This window comes from Ylistrum balloti, unplaced genomic scaffold, assembly GCF_031769215.1.
Source record: "Ylistrum balloti isolate Yb309-2 unplaced genomic scaffold, AGI_CSIRO_Ybal_v1 Utg371574, whole genome shotgun sequence".
NCBI classification, from domain to species: Eukaryota; Metazoa; Mollusca; class Bivalvia; order Pectinida; family Pectinidae; genus Ylistrum; species Ylistrum balloti.
Window position 1 is genome coordinate 321138 of NW_026782809.1, and position 17272 is coordinate 338409.

The window sequence follows — 17272 nt, forward strand, 5'->3', positions numbered from 1 at the left end:
TAAGCGACCCTTTTAACAAGCATGGCTTCCAACGTGCCAGTCAAGAAAAGCAGATTGGGTAAAAACAAGAAGAAAGCGTGGAAGGCTATCGACATAACAGAAGTAGAGGATGTTTTGGAAGATGAACGAATGCAAGAAAGAACAGGGTAGATTTAGAAAAGATACATCCGTTTCCTAACATTTTTACGATGACATATTTGTTTACGAGATCAATTGTCAACATGGCCAGAGATTGTTAGTCACATCACAGAAACATTGCAAATATTTGATATTTTAATAGGATGGTAAGGGGTGGTGTTCAAGCACAGGTTCCGACTGCCATCGATTTCTGCCATTACATTCTAATATACAAGTCCGTGGTATTGTTTAATGAACTGCCGATAATTTAACAAGTGCATGCTAATATAATATAATCGAAATGTTCATGGCATGTTTCTTCTTTATAGAAAAATAATTGAAATCAGATTCCGATTAAAACAGCACAAATCAACATTTTGTGTGCAAGCACTGGTTTGGTGATTCTATTGAATTTAAAAGAAAAAAAATTAATTTGGTCAAAATGTCTTTAAAATTATTAGAATTATACTTTAGAAACGTTGCATAATGGTAATGCAATATTGTTATTGAATGCCTAGGTATCTTTGGTCTGTATGTAGTGTTGGTTTAAATTGTTCAATACAAACAATTATTTCAATTATTTGAAAGAAAGTTAATAAAGTAAAGTTGAAAATGAACATGTCAGAGCAAAAATAAAGAACAGTTAAACATGCTTATACTTATTTAAGTTCAGTTTAGGTAAGGACATATAATCAGTTATATAGATGGCATGCGATGGGTCTTCTGTACGTTATTCAGTGAGGTAGCCACCAGCTACTACAAGGAGGTCCCACCTCAAAATGACCCTGGTTATTCACAAGGAGATAAATCCAGCAAACAATTGTTACACATACGTAAGATAGTAACCAATATGCAGAAGTCTGTCCTACCTGTTGAGGACATCTGCTTAAGACAGGTAGCTATATAGAGATGGCTATGTTGTGGTTCAAGTTCCATTCAAGAGGAATTTTTAACCATTTCAATATATATATATATATATATATATATATATATATATATTCAAAAGTATCATAATACATGTATCACTGTATCGTCTTCTAAAGCTGCTATCTATATTTTTCCAGGGGTCTGGTTGCTGAGAAGTCAGATGACCAGTTGTTTATGGTTGACAAAGATGCCTTTGATCCAAAAGAAAACGGTAATTGTAAATTATGATAAGTAACAAATTAGTTAGTCAATATATCAATAGTACACAACCTGATGACAAGTGCTTAGTACATGTATAATTAACATGTTACATATATAATTTTCTAAGGTTTGAGGAAAAAATGAAAATAATCGTGCTGTAATTATTTAATTACCACGTTTTCTATATGTAAAGTGTGTAATATAATTGCAGGTCATTTCTAGTAATTCCATCTGTCAGGTTTTAATTTTTCATGTTGTGTTTGTTTTATATGATAGAATGTCACAAGTGTGTTTGCAAGTGACTTTATACCTAATTCTATAAGTGGAAAAATCCATAATAAAATTCAAATTTAGATGTGTTCTCGATAATATGACACTCAACTTCAAGTTTGGGTATTATTTTCATGTGACATCCATGTATGATGTCATTATAGAATTATTACATATTTATCATTAAATATTTATGAAATGGAAAAAATTCACCAGTTATTTGTTAAACTGATATGATAAAGATATTATAGTATTATATATTACATGATGCAAGTGACTACCAGACCAAACTTTTTAGTGTTGGTGACATTAAGATATGAATTTGCACGGAGTTTCAATTGTTGACCATGCAGAATATTGTGTTCATGTTCAATTGTTGTTTATATTTAAGAATTATGCTGTTACATAGGTGTAATAGCATCCATGTATTGATTTATAGACTATATTATCAGACCTCATCAGAACATCAATATATATAATTCTTTGATTATGGTACAATCATTGCTTATTTCTGTAGCAAAGTCAATTTCTTTCATGAATTATTGATGTTACAATTTTTCTGTCTTCAAAAATGTAATGGAGTCTTCCCTATTTGTAAAGAAGGTGGCTAGTGTTAAATATTAAATGTAATGAAATTCTTTGTAAGGATTTGGTGTTAAAATTCCTAACATTTTTATTCTACATAATTATTGTTATTACTGTATAAGGTCATTGACATTTTATTGAGGTTAACAGAAATTGCTTCTTTAAGGATTTGGTTTTTTTTTCAGACTCAAAATATGAAAAGAGAAAGAGAAAAAGAGCACTAAAATGTCACTCCAACCTTGAACCAGATCCCAACATTAAGCCTATATCTATGTAAGTCTTTCTTTATTGATGTGATGAAAAAAACAAAGGCAATGCAATGTGTTTTGCTAGTAATAGAATATGAATGATCTGCTTAGAATGAATATCTGCAATGATCACTGCAATATTACGTGATATAATTTTTATCACATTGGAAATATAAAGAATGTAAGATGTGTGTAAGTAGAATATGGATATTCCCCCCCACAAGGGTCACAGAATACGCTAAAAAGCTTTGCCACATTTTATCCCTATTCTAATTACACACATATCAAAGATTCTTTCTCTTTCTATCAAAACAAAAATGTTTGCAAAAAAAATTATTGTTGGCCTTCCATTTTCTTCATCCAACTTTGTGGGATATGAGAGAGTAAGTGCTGATAGCTGTCCTATTCCTTCACAAGTTCTGAGTAACACTGAAGTTCATTTGTTTCAAAATTATCTGTGTGCTGGAAAGAAAATTAAAGAAAAGAAATAACAAGTTAAAAAGCAAAACTTTTGTCGTGCAGAAATTACTGTAATTTAATGTTTTTGAAAAACGTGAAATACAACTTTGAAAAGAAATATATATTTAGACAACATTTGAAATGAGCCTTTCAGTGTAAGACTGTTTCCTGATTTCTTGTTTGTTCATTGATTGCAATTGAATAAGAACTAAAATATTCATTGATAGAGAGTGTTTGAAAGCAATGTGATTATACAAATAAAATTTGAAAATTCTCTACTCACGTTTTGCAATTGAAAATGTACTAACATTTCAGTTCACACAATGTAAGGAAAGTACAGCCAGAGGTAGAGAGACTCAGCAGAAGGATAAAAAGTGGTAAAAAAACATTAACAGAGATAAAAGCAGAAAAGCAGCGTAAAGTTAGAAACAAACAACGGGCAGAGGCTCGGAGAAACAAGAATAAGACACCTGTAGCAGACTTTGACCTATGGGAGACAGGTAAGGATGTTTACTGGAAAACTGAAAAAGATATGTAACAATTGGGCATGTTCAATCAGCTTTTATTTGTTTCTCCTGTTAGCCTGGATATAGAATAAGCTGAAAAATTCATGTCAGAGAAATTTTGATCCCTGGCCCCACTTGTATAAAACATCTCAACTTGAGATTTCATCAAGCCCAGATTTTCCTCAGCTAATATCTCCTTGAAAATATCTTGTATGAAAATTCCTCAAGGAATTTCAGGACATCGTAGCCGATGCCTTCCTCCTGTTCCTTGAGAAAATTTTATACAAGCAGTTTTTGAGGAGATATCAGCTGAGGAAAATCTCGACTTGAAATCTCAAGTTGAGATGTTTATACAAGTGAGGCCTGGTCTCCTAGGTGAATGGCAAGTGTGCATGCCTAAGCTGTGTTTCACTGAGCGACTCAACTAGCCTATCTATTTATGGTATAATCCTGAATTGTATGGATATGATGTAATTGAAAGGGGATTGGGAGGGGGGGAGATGTATTGAATATCTTCCCTGTGATGAAAATGCAAGCATATGTGCTTACATAGCTGTGGCTTTGCAGGATTAGTATCATGATGTTGGAGGAGAAACAAGTTAGATCCTTATATTTACCAATGTTAACATTAAAACTTCAAAAATCCTGTCACTCACTTTCATTAATTAATTTTATGAAAGCTTTAACAGGTAATTTTGGTTGTGTTACAGATGTAAACGCTGATATTAGTAAGGAAGATCCTCATTTTTGTGTGGTGACAAAGAAGAGAAGAATTAATGTAAGTAAAAATATATACGAGCTAAATTGTACAATCTATTTACTACATTGATCACTGTCCAATCTTTTTTTTTTTTAAGTTTTAACTGTAAGTTACTATGATCTCCAGAATGTTAGAGGGAGCATGACATTTTGGTATAAAAATAAGATAAACTCTAAGAAGCATACAGAAACTGATTTTATTTATTACTGCTTGGGTTAATATTTTGAATCAGAATCCATTCAGTCATTTTTTAACCTAATGTTATGTCTTCCACTACCAGTCTTCAACTCGTTTTGCTCAGAACCTTACTAACACTGCGAAACACCTTTTCTGTACTAGGTGCCGAGACATTACCATCAAAAGCCATCTGAAATGTCAAGTATACAGGTTCCAGACCCAGGAGCATCCTACAATCCCTCATACGATGATCACCAGGTGAGGCTTAACTTATGTACCCCTGCTGATACAGGTGTTTAAACCAGTGTCTGATGAATCTAATCATTTCAAATTAGCATGTAACATTAGCACTAAGATTTGCGGACAGAGAAGTGTGTCCTGTATGTTGTTTCCCTGCTTGTAAGAGACATAGAAATGTATATGTAAGGTTGGAGTCTCTTTATCAGAAACATCGAAGTCCAGTAATAAAGATATGTGGTGCTAAGTATTCTACATCCTACTGATCCTTCATAGTTCTTTATTAAGTGACTGCATGAAAAACAGTTTTATATTAACATTGTATTTTATCAAATGATATCTACTTTACTACATCACACTCAGCTTCTTAATTGGTGTCAAAATTGGATGGATTAACTGTGAGTAAAACCAGGTAATAGTGTCATAATAATGGTTCTCATTTTTATACATTATCATTTCAACATGATTTTCATGGTCATTTCTGACTAATTTTTGATGTTTAGATATTTTTTACATTAAGTAAATTTGTTGCAAAGTTGTAAATGTCTGATATATCTGATTTCGTATCCAGAACTTGCTAGCCAAGGCCCATGATGTGGAGGTTAAGCGAGAGAAGAAAGAGAAGAAATTATACAATGCTGTTGAGGCTAAATTCAGGACCATATCAGCTGCAGAGTTAGAGGTACATTATTGAAATGAATCCATAAACAATAAGATGTACATTTCAAAGTACATGTCATATTTTCTATTGCTATTTTAGCATATTATCATATGCAAATTTTTAGGAACAATTTTTTAGATTAGTCATTTCTAGTGGAATTCATTATAAGGTAGCACCACTGTATGTTATATATGACTGACAGGAAAATCTGAGGGCAGAAATGACATCAGGACTTAATGAGGAAGAGGACGAGAAGGTAGAGTTTACAGAGGAGGAGCTGGAAAAACTGTCTGTAGCACCACCTGTCCGCAGAGAGGACAAGAAAACAAAGGTCCAGAGAAACAAGGAGAAAAATGTCAAAGAAAAGGTACAAAAATAAATGTTGATGCAGACTCTAGTCAGACTCAAAAATAAATGTTGATGTAGACTCTAGTCAGACTCAAAAATAAATGTTGATGTAGACTCTAGTCAGACTCAAAAATAAATGTTGATGCAGACTCTAGTCAGACTCAAAAATAAATGTTGATGTAGACTTTAGTCAGATTCGAAAATAAATGTTGATGTAGACTCTAGTCAGACTCGAAAATAAATGTTGATGTAGATTTAGTCAGACTCGAAAAAAAATGCCGATGGTTTGATTGTTCTTATTAATTAGTAAAAGTAATTCCTTCCCAAAGTGATTTCTAGTAATAGACAACTCATCAGTCAGTTTACACCTTTGATAGATTATGATCTTGTATCCTTTTGTATCACCTGCACTATTGCCTATAGATATTGAACCATTGATTTCAGTATATGTACTACATTTATGATCTTTGAGAATTGGATGACTTTATTTAAACATATTGGTGTAATTCCTTCCTATTCTGTTACAGGAACACAGTAAATTAAAAGATAAAACAGCCAAATCAAGAGAAAAAGATATATTTAGGTAAGACTAGTAGTATCATATTGATAAAACAAGTCTAGATGTACTTCTGCCAAATCTGGTCTTATGAAAAAAAATTCAACTTAAAATGAGAGCTGATTTCAAAGAAAACATGTGATCTATGATTTTGTTTCAAATTTGATCACCAAAAAACATGACATGGAATGAAAATTGTTTTGCTAAGCTTAATGGTTACTGTACCACAAACTTCTTCTTGCTGAGAAACAAGGTTTCTATGATACTGTATTTATATGTTTGGATAGTGAAAACTTCATTTGACAATTGACAAATCTGAAATCAGGACAAGAATTACAGAGGCACTATCTGTTTTTCTTTTGCTTTGTTTTTATACAAGTGTATATCAATATTTATATCATTGATGCTATTTTGTATTTTTTATATTACAAGGTTGAAGACAATTAAAGCTGAAATAAAGACCAGGGAAAGGGATCTGTCAGAGAGAGCGAGACAGAAGAAAGAGAAATATAACAAGTCAGGCATGAACACACGGAAATTGGGGAAGATGAAGTATCCTTGACTTATATGAATGTGTTTTGCTCTGTTACAAATTCTTACTAATTTGTCAGTATAATTCAGCAGTTTTCCGACATCAACTGTAATCAAGAGACCTTCATTATTTCCATGTGTTTGACAGGTTTTGTTATTGCAGTATTTATTGGGTGATAAGTCCACGCTTGGTAATAAGCTGACCCATGTGTATTACAGTTCTATGAATACAGTTCTATGAAAATGCTCACTGAATCTATCTCATTGTGTAACCCTTGTAAATACTAGCCGCAATATACCACTCAACTAGAGAGAACTTCTGTTTAGCTCGATCGGTTGATCGTCAGACTTGTATGCCAGAGGTCTCAGGTTCGAATCCTAGCAGAGGTATTGAAATAAATAATGACCTCTGTTACATTGATGCCAATATTGGGACTCTGGAATGACACTTAGCGTACTTTCACAATTGCTGTAACACGCAGAAACTTGAGGACGAGTTATTGCATGGAGGGGGAGTATGTAACCCTGGTAAATGTTAGCAGCAATATACCACTCGGCCAGAGGTCCCGGGTTAGAATCCTAGCAGACACATTGAAATTGATAATGACCTCTGTTACAATAGTCTTTTATAACACGCAGAAACTTGAGGACGAGTTATTGCATGGAGGGGGAGTATGTAACCCTGGTAAATGTTAGCAGCAATATACCACTCGGCCAGAGGTCCCGGGTTAGAATCCTAGCAGACACATTGAAATTGATAATGACCTCTGTTACAATAGTCTTTTATAAGCCTGCTCTATTTTGAATTATAGTTGATGTCATTGTCCCCGAGGCTTATCAGTGGATCAGTGTATTTCTTCATTGATTAGATATTACATGTAGGAGATAAGGTTAAAAGTTCTTGGTGATTTTTCCATGTAATAAGGACCAAAGATATATATGAAATCTTGTCTCATACTCGGACTAAGTTCTCAAGCATTTACTGGCTTTTGCCTCTTTTACATGTTGACCATCAAGCATTATTACAGACTCCCATCAACTGATATAAATGAGGCAGACTTTTTACACAGGACTCACTGATAAAGGAGATACATTCAGTGATTGTATAAACTGAATATTCATGGCATCAGCATTGTTATCTCTTGCATTCATTTTGAGTACACAAACTCTTCAATGTGTTAGGAAAAATTTGCAGTACATGTGTATCGTTTCATCACTTAACTATCCATTTAGCAGTGTAATAAAACTAATGATATGAATGTTCATGATGAAACACATGTAATTACACCAAGCAGAGCTGTAGTTGGTGAAAGTTTCCCTAATGGCCTTGTTTGCCTTGTGATGTCACTAGAGAAAGCGATATTGAATGAGAATTTATAATTTGTCTAATGGAATGCTGTCTGCCTGAATGATTCCAAACATACTAAAGTTATGTGATAGACAGAATCTGACATCTGTTTCCATTTCAAGTGAGATTTGTAAACTCAGTAAAATGACAAAAATTTGGATTCATTTCTTAAATCATAATTTGAATTTAAGCTTGTGTAAGATCCTCTGTTTACATTCTGTCAATTTAACAAATGATGCATGAATTGGTATTGAAGTATAGTTCAGTTATTCTGTACCAGAAACAACAACTTATTACAACAATAAGAAAAGACAACCGTTAATGACCTTGACCAATCCCAGATTTGAAGAAGCAAATATTGAAATTAAGCTAAGTGACGAGTTGCCTGGGGCTCTAAGACTTTTAAAGGTAAGATATGATAGAGACTTTCTGACTTTTGGAAGTATTTCTTAGTAGTGACTAGGTCTTAATTTTGGTCTGTAAAGGCTTTTTATATTTTTTCAAGTATTAAACAAAAGACCATAAATCCAGAGTAATTCTTCAGACGTGATGGTTTAAATTGCAGTCTTACCATTTTTTTTTACTTTTAAATCAAAGTGTCTTGTACTTGACTTACAGCCAGAAGGACATTTAATGGTAGACAGATTCAAGAGTTTACAGAAAAGAAATGTGATAGAGCCAAGACTAGAAGCCAGGTAAGAATAAAAGAACTGGGAAGCAGATTTAACCTCCAGAAAAAACGTAATTGTCTATAGATTTAAAAAAAATGATAAAGAAAAATAATATAAAAAATATGGTATCCAGGTAAAAGAAATAAGCACCTAACTCTGAATTTATTTTAAAGTGGATAGTGTTTGTTTTGAATAAAGGTACAATTGTGTTTTTGTGCCAGAAATACAAAACCTTAGATTTCAAGAAATATTTTACTAAAGAGGGTTATTCCATTACAACAATTAACAAGTGGCTTGCCTTCACATTTGTCAAACAGATCAAGGAAAAGCAACAATATAATATAACCATGGTTTTCTTCAGCATCCATTATGAGTCCTTCTGTGAAATAGATGGTTTACTGGGATAGACTTAATGTGTCTGAGATATCACATAGTCATCATTAAACAAAATCCAAATGTATTTTATACAAACTAGAATGTTTTTCATTTTATTTTTACAGCAAGAAGCAGAAATATAAACCGAAGACATTCATGAAAAAAGGATACGAAACTGAGGAGGAGTAAGATTCCTGAAAATTTTCCTAATCATACTATTGTAAAAATGGATAAAAAATAAGTATGTGTACTTAAAAAAGGAATATAAAAACATTGCAATATGTCTGAAACAAGCTGACAAATATTTGATCGTACCAAGTAACAGAATTCCAAAGTCTAAAACACAATACAGAAAATTATCTTAAGTTATATAATACAATATTTGATACACATTTTCACCTATGGGAGAAGTTAACACTGTTGTGGATGTGTTGTTGTCCTTTTAAAATGTTTATATCTTACTGTTTTCTTTTTTCTGATTTCAGGATGCAGAAGAGATGAAACGAAAAAAATTATAGTAACAAAATAAAAGAAAAATAGAAAGAAATACAAAGGCTATTCTGTTGATATATATTTGTATGTTTTGCAGTTAACTAATTGATTCTGTACAAAATATTAACTATAGGATAGAGTAGAAATGGTTAACAGTACCGCTGGGTTTATTTGGTGTAATGTTGTATATCGCATGATGTCCTATTTAAGGATGGCCTCCCTTTGTATTGTGAGGACAATGGATAAGTTAAGTGCGTTTGTTAAAGGAGGCTGCAATATATTGGTGTAAGCCTCGTTGTTGTAGTTCCGAACTGAAGCCAACTGCAAAGTGTAACTACAATTACGTATACTGCAGTACCCAGGAGGGTATCCTACATGGTCACATTATATTGACAATAGGCAAACCAGTTGTTACAATATCACACACAATGCTTACCGAAAAGCATGGTGTAGTAACCACCAATTCTAGTTCACCTGGTGAGTTTATGCCATGGCATGGCATTCGACATCCATCAAACTTCTAGTTATGAATGATTGAATGGATTTTGACGAAAATTGGTCAGAGGGCATCCTTTGGGAAAGTTTTACTAAGTTTGTTCATATAAATGATGGGTTTCAGACCCCTGTGGCTGAAATGTTTTTTTAGCCATTTCTTCAAGATCATATCTTGTAGGATGATTGCATTTTTAGGTCACCTTAAACAATGTCTTAGGGTGACCTATTGCGATCCCCTTTTGTGCTGCGTTATAAATTTTTAACATTTTCGACTTCTTTTGGAAAACTCCTCAACTGATTTCGATGAAATTTTACAAAAAGTTAAGGGTACACCAAAGTTGTAAATTATATGGTCTTTTTCTGTAGGAATGCCTGCATTCTGTCCCAGTTTGGTCAGAAGCATCCTTTAGTAAAGGGAAACCAGTTCTGTATAAATGATGGGTCTCATGGTGGGGGGAGAGAGGGGAGGAGTGAGGCCTAATATAACAATATAAACCCTTTTTCTGTAGATTTCCCAGATTTTGTCCTTATTTGATTTGAAACATTGGGTAAAGGGGAATCAATTTTGAATAAATGGTGAGGATATGGACACCCTTGGGTTGAACGGATGGGTCCTGATAGGGAAAGTAGACAAATTTTTTAAAATGCTCTTTATTTAGTTTACATGAAGCAATTTCAGTGAAATAAACCATGTAGGTGATACAGACCCAATTGGCCTCTTGTTCAAGACAATTTCAAGCCTTCCTCACAGGAGAAGATGCTCACAGCAAAGTGAGACGTGTAAAGGGAAGAGAAAAAATCAGATCCCAAATTTAACCATCTCTTACGATTCATGCAAAGGGATTTCAGGAACAATTCTTATGTTGTACCTGCAAGTGGCAGGGAATTTTCATGATAGAGAAATCCCAATGTCACCAGCCAAGGGTGAGATGAGGAAATCTGGCATTGGTGAAGCCTCCATAAAACTGTCCATGGTATGAGAAAGGGGGGACCTCAAATCCAGAAGGTAGATTATTAAGTTGCAAGCACTTGGCAAGCCATGTGTTTATCAACTAAATAATCTTCCCTCTCAGGTTCAGACTCTCAATCTCCCCTCAAAGTGAAGGGAAATAATCTATGTATAACACACAAACAAGATGGATTCAGTGTTTACACACCTCTGCAGACAAGCTGGTTACAATGTGTACACAACAAAGCAGACAAGCTGGGTACAATGTGTACACAACTAAGCAGACAAGCTGGGTACAATATGTGCACAACTATGCAGACAAGCTTGGTACAATGTGTACACACCTTTCCATACAAGATATATACATGTACCATGTATATACACGTCACCAGTCAAACTTGTATATTCACCTTAGCAAAAAAGATTAATAAAACATTTACACACTTTTATAGACAAACTGGATACAATGTTTACACACCTTAGCAGATAAGCTGGATACGGTGTTTAAATACCATATCAGACAAGATGATTATGATGTTCAAACACCTCACTTGACAAGATGGATATAATGTTTATACAACTCACAAGATAGATGGATACACTGATCACACACCTCACTTGACAAGATGGATAAAATGTCCATACAACTCACGTGACAAGATGGATATAATGTTCATACAACTCACGTGACAAGATGGAGAAAATGTTCATACAACTCACGTGACAAGATGGACAAAATGTTCATACAACTCACAAGATGATATAGCTACACTGATCACACACCTAATTAGACAAACGGAATTCGTTGTTCACGCCTAATTAATCAGACAAGATGGACACAAACTTTAAACACCACCAGACAAGATGGAGACGATTAAACACCACCAGACAAGATGGAGACGATCTTTAAACACCACCAGACAAGATGGAGACGATTAAACACCACCAGACAAGATGGAGACGATTAAACACCACCAGACAAGATGGAGACGATTAAACACCACCAGACAAGATGGAGACGATTAAACACCACCAGACAAGATGGAGACGATTAAACACCACCAGACAAGATGGAGACGATTAAACACCACCAGACAAGATGGAGACGATTAAACACCACCAGACAAGATGGAGACGATTAAACACCACCAGACAAGATGGAGACGATTAAACACCACCAGACAAGATGGAGACGATTAAACACCACCAGACAAGATGGAGACGATCTTTAAACACCACCAGACAAGATGGAGAAGATGTTTAGGCAGGTCATAAGATAAGATTGATACAATTCTCACGTTATATGTCTTAATAATGATTTAAAAAATGCTTAAAATATACGTATCGTACATTGTCGTGCTTCCATTACTTCTAGTGATAAAAACACCATAATAGTTCTTGGAAATCTATCAACGTCCTGACCATTTGTAACATCATATATGTGTGTATGTCTCGTGATTCTTTTATCTAAACCTAGAAATCTATAAATATAAGTAATTATATAAGGTTATCTGTCATCACATGCAAAGTAGGTGGACGATAGCCGAGCCCGAAACAATGTCCAAGTCTATCAGTTAAAGAAAAAGTCAAATTACTATATTCATTTCCCCGGGGAGTGATGTAACCCCTACATCATTTGCATGTGTAACACTTTTTACACTAAACTTTCTCCCAAATAACGTTGAATGTTGTATCCTAATCTGCAACGCAAACTCGTCCATTTTTACTATATATTTTAATGTATTATATACTGTAAACAAACGATTCTTGCACGAGACCGTTTAGTGGACTAAGACTTCATTTTCATGATCACGTTTCATAGCGCGCGCTTACCATAAAGCTTGGTGTGTCGTAATTTACATATATATTGCTAGGTAATGACCCACTAATTTTCCGTTATGAGTTAGGAAGATTTAGGAACTGACAATTTATCATACAGCAGATTTCATCATAACGATATGTCATTATTATTTTCTTGGGAATTCTGTAAACACTTTATGATAATTCAACAAAACAAACGAGAAATTGGGACGGAATTTGTAACTAAAAGTTAACTTTTTTCGACGCCATATGGCTATGTATGGCAATTATATGTAAAACGAAAGCGTGCATAACATAAATTTAGCTTCTTTATGGTCGTTTTAAGACCAACTAGGCGCTGGCTATTCGTCATGTGTACATTAGAAATATAGGTTAATCACTGTATTGGAGAAGTCTTAATTTTCCCAATCCGACTGTTAGTTTGACGTAGAACTTGAAATGACGTAGTACGCGATGGCGATAAAAAACATAAACTGCAGAAAATAGGGCACGTAAGAACATACGAATTCATTGGATTAAAACACCTTCGTACTGGTCAGTACCAGTATAATACATTTCATCTGGCATTTTAGAATTTACGTTTTCCTTTATAACGGAGGGAAAAGAGATTTAGTTCACGCGATACATATAATCTTTCAAGTGTTCATCAAGTTTGATTCTACAACAGACTGGAGTAAGATATTCCACAGCTCGACTACCCTTTGGCTAAAAAAATTTCTCCTGACTTCCAATCGGCACCGTCCGTTTCTTAAAACAAATTATGTGAATGGTCCCTTGTTCTGCCTGTGTTATCCATGTGGAAAAGGTTTCCTGTTACTCTCATCAAAAAAATGTTCATAATCTTTAATACATTGATCATATCCCCACGTAGCCTTCGATATTTTAGCGGAATAAGTTTAGTCGCTCTTCTCTAAACATTTTCATTCAGAAGTTCGATATCTTTTATCATATATGGACTCCAAACGCTGGCAGCATTTTCCAGATGAGGCCTTACTAAAGCCTGTTATGTGCACATTAAATGATCAATGTTTATTTTGATATTACAAAATGTATCTCGATAAAAAATAACACATAAAAAAAACAACATCAACGAAGCCCCGTCATAGCTGATCTTCGAATTCTGTTGACTGTATTAATAGTTGCATTGTCCTCTCTAGTAAATGTTTATAGAGGGCGCTTTTAAATTGCGGGATTCCCCTTCTCGTGGCGGTAAATCCCAAGCACCTGGTCGGCCGTCAAACGTCAACGATGTGCACTCTGTGGTCGATGTTGACTATGCTTATAGTTGCTGTCATCGCATTACTTCTGCAACGTTACGAAGTCGTTCTCTCATTTAAGAAGGGTAAGTATTTAATTGCATATAATTGTTATGAAAAAACACCAAGATAACCAGACAGTCGGCAGAAACACATCGCTGATGTGTGTTGAAACTATCATACTTATATTAGTAAATCATATGTAATATAGGAACAAGCCTTGAACTAGCGACCATTCGGTCTCTACCCGTACACACTGCCACTCGACCGAAGGGAAATTTCCCAGTAGCCGAAGCTAGCAAGGCGACCCGTACACTCAACATCTACGCTACTCCCTCCTTCACAAAGTCTTCAACCCCGAAGACAACAACCTTGGTTTAACATCTCCAAGGAAACATCTAGTTTCCACCCTTCTGGTGATCAAAGGTACCGAATCTGTGGTAGGAATGAGTAATGAAAAGCACCCTTTCAGGATTCGAATTAGCGACCCTTTGGTTTTTATCCACACACTCTACCACTCAACTAAAGGGGAATTCCCCAATAGCTGAAGCCAGTGTTTTCCAACCCAGTGGTTGTTGAATTTTGAATCTTGGATTGAGATTTAGAAAATCTCAAGTAAAACAGGAGAATTACTGTGGGTCAGTGTAGCTTGTATATATATGTAGTTAAGTCTCTGTCATTCAGATGATGGATTATGCTTCATTGTCTCAGTTGGTAGAGTCTGTTGATTATCACCCTGAAGACCCGGGTTCGATTCCTGGTTGGGGCACTTGACAGGAAAGGGTATTTTTCCTGTTCTTTCACAATAGTAAGTGACCTGTACACTCAACTTCTCCACATTATTGAGAACAGCCTCTCACCTCATATTGTTAGGTTATGTATTGAAACTCCAATGCATTCTCTTTTGAAAACAAATCATGCTCAATGTATGACTTCAAGTTACACAAGTCATTACACAGTGGTCAGATCAAGAAAGTCAGACAAAAAGTCTATTTCATGGTAAATGATTGCTGTGTTGTTTCTGAAATAAGCACCACATTCAGAAAATTAATGAATGTTATTCTTAAATGTTTTCATGTTTAATTAATCATAAGACATTCCATTATAGAAATACAAGTATTCCTATTGTAACATAATTTAACGCTTTTGTTAGGCTCAAGATGTTTCATCCCTACTATTGTATTGTTCTGATTTTTAAAAAAATAATTTGAAAAAGTATTGTATTGTTTTAAATTTCAGAAACACCAATGTAGCATTTCATATGATTTGTGGGAAATGGACATTATAACTGCATTCAGCACCATTTTTATAATTTGTTTCATGTAACATAATTATTTATAGCACTAACATATATTTTGTAAGTTTTGTGAAAGGAAAAGATCATTTTTGATAATTCTGAGATTACAAATTTTTAAAGCTTTGTTGGAGCAGACATTATGAATTTATTTTTCAAAGTCTCGTATCAATTTGAAAAATTTGAAAACGTGATTTTTTCGTATATGGAATAAAATAGCAAACCCCCACCCCACTAGATATTTTTTTAAATAGAATTAATAGAGAAAACCCACAGAATTTCATGGTTGCCATGAAAAAGTACAGCCATTATTTTTTTTTTAATTTTTTGTTTTTGTTACAGTGTTTAGCAAAAGATATTGTCAATGGATTGACCAGAATGGAGAAGTGAGCGAGAAACCTTCATATGATCTGGCAGTAGGAATCCTCTCATCAAGAGATCACTTTGATGCGCGTGAAGCCATCCGAGAAACATGGCTAAAGGAACTGAATGCCAATAAAAGGTAAAGATTTAAGAACTGAAAAATGTTCCAGTAAAAGTGTTTATCAAACCATTTTGAGTCTGAATTAAAGGCCTAAAAATGACTACATTTGTGATGAGGATTTTCTAACAAATCAACAATTAAATTAGAGATAACATATTGATTTTTTTAAAATTTTTATTGAAATCTTATGTCAATTTATTTTCCATTGATGTTTGTGATATATATTAGGGGACATGGATGGTTTGTGGTTGGCGATACTGATTGTAACCTTCATCCAGACAACAGAGAAGACCAGTACTGCTGTAAGGAGTGGACAGTCTCTGTCCCAGGTGGGTTTGCACTGACCTGTGATGTCCAGCAAGTTCTGGAAAATTTTATATGTCATTCAGTAATTGTAACGTCAAAGGTTGATGCAGTTAAGGCCATGAAAAGAGGTGAGAGCTACAAGGTGTGGTATACATGGACATACCTAAGGCTTTGTTGGATCAGACATTATGACTTTATTTTTCAAGGTCTTGTATTAATTTGAAAAAAGGGAGATCTTAGCCCTATTGTGATTTTGTATATGGAATGAAATAGCAAACCCACACCCCCACTAGATATTTTTTTTAATGGAATCAATAGAGAAAACCACAGGATTTCATGGCTTCCATGAAAAAGTACATCAATTTTGTTTAAAAATTTTTGGAAAACTAAAAAAAATTGAACCATTGGAAAAAAGTAGGCTTCTCGTTAACTTAGATTAACAGCTTAATAGCATTCTGACCTATTAAAAGCTTTACCAAAAGTAACTACATAAATAGCAATTATATGAATATTTAAATTTCTTTTAGTGGAAAGTGAAAATGTCCAGGTCGTTACCACAGAAAAAGAGCCTGTTGGTAGACGTGAGTCAGGGAAAGACAAAAAACCAGTCCAGGTGTTACACTTCAAGGTAATTGACATTTTTGTAAATTTAGTAAAGACTCATTGTTAGTTTGTCAATTGAGAATGATGCTCCCCAGAAATCTACATTTTAAGAGTTGCTCCCCCTCAAACAGGTTTACTAAGGATTATTACAGCAGAATGAAGTTTCTCTTAAGGCTATACAAAGGGTTTTTACAATACAGGTATAATGATATGACTTCTGTTTGAAAGTGTATATATTGGAGTGGTGTGACCTCTTTATGGAGGTGTTTAAGTTGGAGTGATGTGACCTCTGTATTGAGGTGTTTATGTTGGAGAGGTGTGACCTCTGTATTGTGGTGTTTATGTTGGAGAGGTGTGACCTCTGTATTGGGATGTTGGAGAGGTGTGACCTCTGTATTGTGGTGTTTATGTTGGAGAGGTGTGACCTCTGTATGGAGGTGTTTATGTTGGAGAGGTGTGACCTCTGTATGGAGATGTTTATGTTGGAGAGGTGTGACCTCTGTATGGAGATGTTTATGTTGGAGAGGTGTGACCTTTGTATGGAGGTGTATATGTTGGAGTGATGTGACCTCTATATTGAGGTGTTTATGTTGGA

At 34.5% G+C, this 17272-nt stretch overlaps 2 protein-coding genes across 3 annotated transcripts in view; both read left to right on the forward strand.

Moving 5' to 3' along the window:
- Window positions 1–21: 21 nt before the first annotated feature.
- On the forward strand, window positions 22–9530 carry LOC132563062 (ribosome biogenesis protein NOP53-like). Of its 2 annotated transcripts, none has more exons than XR_009554787.1 (14): window positions 22–146; window positions 1182–1255; window positions 2286–2373; window positions 3123–3307; window positions 4024–4091; window positions 4413–4508; window positions 5059–5169; window positions 5351–5515; window positions 6024–6079; window positions 6485–6604; window positions 8273–8339; window positions 8550–8626; window positions 9103–9218; window positions 9463–9524. XR_009554787.1 is itself a non-coding variant. In XM_060227822.1 (14 exons), the coding sequence occupies exons 1-14, from the start codon at window positions 22–24 to the stop codon at window positions 9476–9478; spliced, it is 1308 nt and encodes a 435-aa protein (XP_060083805.1). In that variant the 3' UTR covers window positions 9479–9530. The 2 variants fall into 2 exon arrangements, 1 of the variants encoding a protein (XP_060083805.1); XM_060227822.1 differs by having other exon boundaries at window positions 9103–9162; window positions 9463–9530.
- Window positions 9531–13982: 4452 nt separating this feature from the next.
- Window positions 13983–17272, forward strand: part of LOC132563058 (uncharacterized) — a 79131-nt gene continuing 75841 nt past the window's right edge. The window contains exons 1-4 of the mRNA XM_060227818.1: window positions 13983–14076; window positions 15627–15786; window positions 15997–16097; window positions 16602–16702. Of these exons, the coding sequence (XP_060083801.1) occupies window positions 13983–14076; window positions 15627–15786; window positions 15997–16097; window positions 16602–16702 (456 nt within the window). The remainder of the gene's footprint in view (window positions 14077–15626; window positions 15787–15996; window positions 16098–16601; window positions 16703–17272) is intronic.